The sequence below is a fragment of the Cebus imitator genome, unplaced genomic scaffold (assembly GCF_001604975.1).
Source record: "Cebus imitator isolate Cc_AM_T3 unplaced genomic scaffold, Cebus_imitator-1.0 Scaffold224, whole genome shotgun sequence".
In the NCBI taxonomy this organism is placed as follows: Eukaryota; Metazoa; Chordata; class Mammalia; order Primates; family Cebidae; genus Cebus; species Cebus imitator.
The window spans coordinates 156,833-161,571 of NW_016107539.1; the positions used below are offsets into that span (position 1 = coordinate 156,833).

At 49.0% G+C, this 4,739-nt stretch overlaps 1 protein-coding gene across 1 annotated transcript in view; it reads left to right on the forward strand.

The window, feature by feature from the left end:
• Positions 1–535: 535 nt before the first annotated feature.
• Positions 536–4,739, forward strand: part of PARD6B (par-6 family cell polarity regulator beta) — a 19,817-nt gene continuing 15,613 nt past the window's right edge. The window contains exon 1 of the mRNA XM_017496860.2: positions 536–973. Coding sequence (XP_017352349.1) covers positions 908–973 — 66 coding nt within the window. The 5' untranslated portion in view covers positions 536–907. The remainder of the gene's footprint in view (positions 974–4,739) is intronic.

Sequence of the window (4,739 nt, forward strand, 5' to 3'; positions counted from 1 at the left end):
GGGGAGGGAGACCGGCGGGAACCGAACAGCCCCATGGCGCCTCGGCCACCGGCAGCGCTGGTCGTCCCATCCCCAGAGCCAGGCGTGTGAGTGACGCGCTCCAAGCGGCGCGAGCCCCCGGCGGCGCCGGGCAACGAGGCGCGCGCCTGCGCGTGCGCAAAAGGTCCACACAGCGGAGCCCTTCTTCAGGTGCGCTCGCGCTTCCGGCCGACCGCTCCGCGTGCTTTCCCTGGGCGGAAACTCCAGAACCCGCGCATGCGCCTTCTGACTCTCCGGCTTGATGAGGGGCGGAGGTCTACGGCTTCAGGTGATCCCGCCCCTCCCTCGAAGCGCAGGACCAATAGCGCGGCGGAAGGCGGGGTTTTTTGAGGAGGTGGCCCGCCCACGCATCGCGCGAGGCGAGTATCGATTGGTTGGCGCCGCGGGCGCAGGTGCGCGCTTCCGATTGGGTGTGGGCGGAGCGCGAGCGGTTGCGGCAGCTTCGGGGGCTGCAGGTGAGCGCGCGCACGCGCCGCGGCTGTGGCCCGGCTCGGGTGCGCGCGCGCGGGCTCGCTGGGGAGGCGGCTGAGGGAGAGGTTGCGGCGCCTGCGGCCTCCGCTCCGCCCCCTCCTCCTCCTCCAGCGCTGTTGCCTCCGCAGCCGCTGGGGCCCGGAGGGAGGGAGCTGCGTCTCCGCCTGCCGCGCAGCCAGTCCGACCCTCGGTCTCGCCGTGTGAGCAGCCGGCCGAGTGCAGCTCAGCGCGGAGCCAGAGTTGCGGCCGCCAGAGTTGCGGCCGCCTTCTCTGCAGGTGCCTGTGAGGAGGCTCCCGGGCCGCAGCCGCCTTCCGAGCCCGCCGGCCGCGCACTCGCTCCCTGCGCTCCAGAGGGGCCGCCCGGCCGGAGGAGGCCGCCGCGGGCCCGGCGTTCAGCATGAATCGCAGCCACCGGCACGCGGCGGGCAGCGGCTGCCTGGGCACCATGGAGGTGAAGAGCAAGGTGCGCGGGGCCCGGGCTGGGCGGAGCGGCGGGCCTGGGGGGCCGGGGCCTGGGGGAGGCTGGGCAGGTCTCGGAGCGCCGGGGGAGGCGACGGTCCGAGCTGCCCCGGGGTCTGGACGGTGCGGGCGGGGGACGGTGGGTAATAAACTTGCCGAGGAGGGGGCGGCGGGGGGCGGCGGGCGCTAGTGTCCGTCCGCCCGTGGCCCCGGCAGGAGGAAGATCTAGTCCAGCGTTTAATCTCGCCCCGTAAATCTCATTCCCGTGTTCACGGCTGGGAGTAGGAGCCAAGGTATGCCCGAGGATGGCACACACTGAATGGAATGCGAGGCGGCTCAAAAGGTGTAGGGCAATCCTGCCTGCTGGGCTGTGAAAGGGCCCTGGACCACCTGGTTCCCCCTTTCTGTGGTTCAGGGGCGCATCGAGTGGCGAAGGAGAGCCCAGTGAACTAAATAGCCCTTGAAAAGTTCACTTTGCTTCCTGCTAGCGCTCTTTCTAGAACTAACTTTGGTATGCATTTAATCTGTAAAGTTAGCGCTATCACCTTACGCTGGAGTAGCACTTTACAGTTTGAGTTTGGATGCTCTTTTCATTCCATCCTGCTACCTACTCACATCAAGTGTGTTTCCCCTTGACCAGCGGTATGCCAATCTGCTGATAATTACCTCGGTATTCACTGAATTCCTAAATCGCAAGGCTCGGTGAGCAGGGGAGTCTGTAGGGATTAGTTAGGGAATGCCTTCCAAAGGGGGTTTTGAGCTGGAATTTGGGGGATTTTGAGCTGGAATTTGAAGGTGATCGGCAGCTACGGGAACGTTTTCAACAGTTTCTTGAGTTGAAGAGTTAAAAGGAGCTTAGATAGTCCAGTCCAATTCTCTGAGAAGACTGAAGTTCAGAAAGGTTATGACTTCCCAAGCTCTCTTTTTGCAAAGCCTTCATGCCTTTTTAACAGTAACTTTTAGGCACTGCAGAATACGAAACAGGGTACTGGCTGGGCCCTGAGAACATTTAAAATAGAATTGAAAAGGCCAAAACACAGAAAACGAAAAAATGGAAAGCGTATCAATTTCAAAAAAAAAAAAAAAGTAATGGAGCATCATAAATTGTAAGCCTACTAAGGAGTATGCACAATCAAGGAGTGAGTTGAATGGAGTAAGGAAAGCTTTCTAGAGCCTCTGGGTAGAATGGTTTTATTGTCTAGGGTTGATAAGCAAAGTTCTGTAAGTTTCTGTAACTGAGAATCACATCGAGAAAATCTACATTTGTTTGTAACATCATTTAAAAATGTGATTTGGCACTGAAATGAGGATTGGCACTAGTTTCAGAATCAGTAAGAAGTGTAGTTATAGCAATTTAAGGAATGTGCGTGTCTGTGTGCCCTGTGCACAGCATAGCAAATTGAAGTGACTTGCTTGAGCTATATAGTGTGAAGATGACCCAAAATATATAGCAGAGCTTTTCCTCTAGCGGTATAGTGGCAATAGTGGTTCCATGCTCAGTGGTTGAATCTTCTTATGGCATTTCTAAGTCTCGTTTGGATTTGTGGGCGTTGAGGTTACGGAAAGAAAAACACTTGTGATATTGCATAATCTTAAAAATAAGCGTATAGCCCTAATCTGGGTAGCAAATCTTTAATTTTTTTCCCATAAGAAAAAAATGAGTAGGAATTCTGTTTTATCAGTATGTATCAGTATTTATCAGCATGCTGATAAATACAATCAAATAGTAGTTTATCTCTAGTACTAAGAAACCTTGAGTGCTTTAAAACTGGAATTTCAGGCTTTGTGCCTTTCTCTTGTCAACTGATTTTTGAATCTTTCACATACTTCTGTCTAAACTACATGTTATGTATTTGAACTGCCATACTGCACTTTTAGTGAACCATGTCTCTTAAGTAGAATCATACATTGATTCTAGGAACATGCACTGAATGAAGTCGGTCCCACTGTTCTAGCTGTTGACAAATAGGCAAGATATAGGTAGGGGAATGTTACTAATGTGTCTGTGACACCTTATATGTTTCAAATATATATTACTGATACATTTATTTTCAATGGATTGAAATATTTGTCATCTAATCATTTAAAAAATATTTGGAGAGGTTTTTGAAACACAATTTCCTTTGACATTTGCTTTAGTGATACCACAGCTTCTTTACAACACTAATCCCTAAGAGTTTATGACAAAATAGATAGTGTGCAGGTCCTTTTTTAAATTTTTTTATTTTTGGTGTCAGGATCTCGCTCTGTCACTGGGGCTGGAGTACAATGGCATGATCATGGCTCACTGCAGCCACAACCTCTTGGGCTCAAGCGATTCTCCCACTTTAGCCTCCTGAGTAGCGGGACTATACACATGCGCCACTACACCAGCTAATTTTTTATTTTTTTTTATAGAGACGGGGGTCTTGCCAAGTTGCCCAGGCTGATCTTGAACTCCTGAGCTCAAGTGATGCCCCCATCTCTGCCTCCTAAAGTACTGGGACTACAGGCATGAGCCACTGCACCTACCCGGTCTATTTTTCTTTTACTTTTTTTATTTTTATTTTTAAAAATCTTTTTAGAAACACGGTTTTGCCATGTTGCTTATGCTGGTTTCTAACTCCTTAGCTCAGGTGATCTACCCATCTAGGCCTCCCAAAGTGCTGGGATTACAGGTGGTAGCCACCACACCGGGTTCTCATCCATTTTTAAGATCTCTTTTTCTTCATATAAAGCAGTAGTGTCAGCCGTGTGTGGTAGCTCATGCCTGTAATCCCAGCACTTTGAGAGGCCAAGGTGGGCGAATCACCTGAGGTCAGGAGTTCAAGACCAGCCTGGCCAACATGATGAAACCCTGTCTCTACTAAAAACACAAAAATTAGTGTGTGTGGTGCTGCATGCCTGTAATCCCAGCTACTCAGGAGGCTGAGGCAGGAGAATCATCTTAGCCTGGGAGGTGGAGGTTGTGGTGAGCCAAGATTGTGTCACTGCACTCCAGCCTGGGTGACAGAGGGAAACTCTGTCTCAAAAAAATAAAAAGTTTGAAAAATGAAATAAAGCAGTAGTGTCAACTTTCTTATCTTTACAAGTGGAAGGGAAAAATAATGATAATAAAATAATCGAGAACGTAAATATAACTATAGTTAAATTTATGATACCAGTGAGTATGTGACTTTTCTTTGGTAACTGATTTATCTTCCTAATTGTATCTCTAGTGTTAGAAAGACTCTTAATCAATAATCATGGTGATGTCCTTTAATAACCCTGGAACAGTCTTTGAGTCATAAAATTTCCTAATTATTATTCATAGGCAAATAGACTATGAAAATTAAGTTTGTATTTCTAGAATGTACCAACAGACACTGGGGGAAGGGAGTCCACACCTATTCTGGATGGCTAGGACAAACTAGATTAGGCTATAAAACAATTGTAAATGGTTCACAATAGTGACTAATTGCTGATTGAATCTTAATTTTATCTGTTAAGTTTTTTGTTCATATAGTAAAAAGTTCTCTTAATCCTATTGTTTTGTTGCAAGAAGCATAACAATTTCTCTTTTTTTCTCCCCCATGCCAGCGTTGGCAAAAGTGTACATATACCATGAAGCCATATGATTTTTAAAATTGTTTTTATCATAACAGTTAAGCAAGAGAAAATGTTAAGCAAAGAAATTTCATCCTGGCCAGGCGCGGTGGCTCAAGCCTGTAATCCCAGCACTTTGGGAGGCCGAGGCGGGTGGATCACGAGGTTGAGAGATCGAGACCATCCTGGTCAACACGGTGAAACCC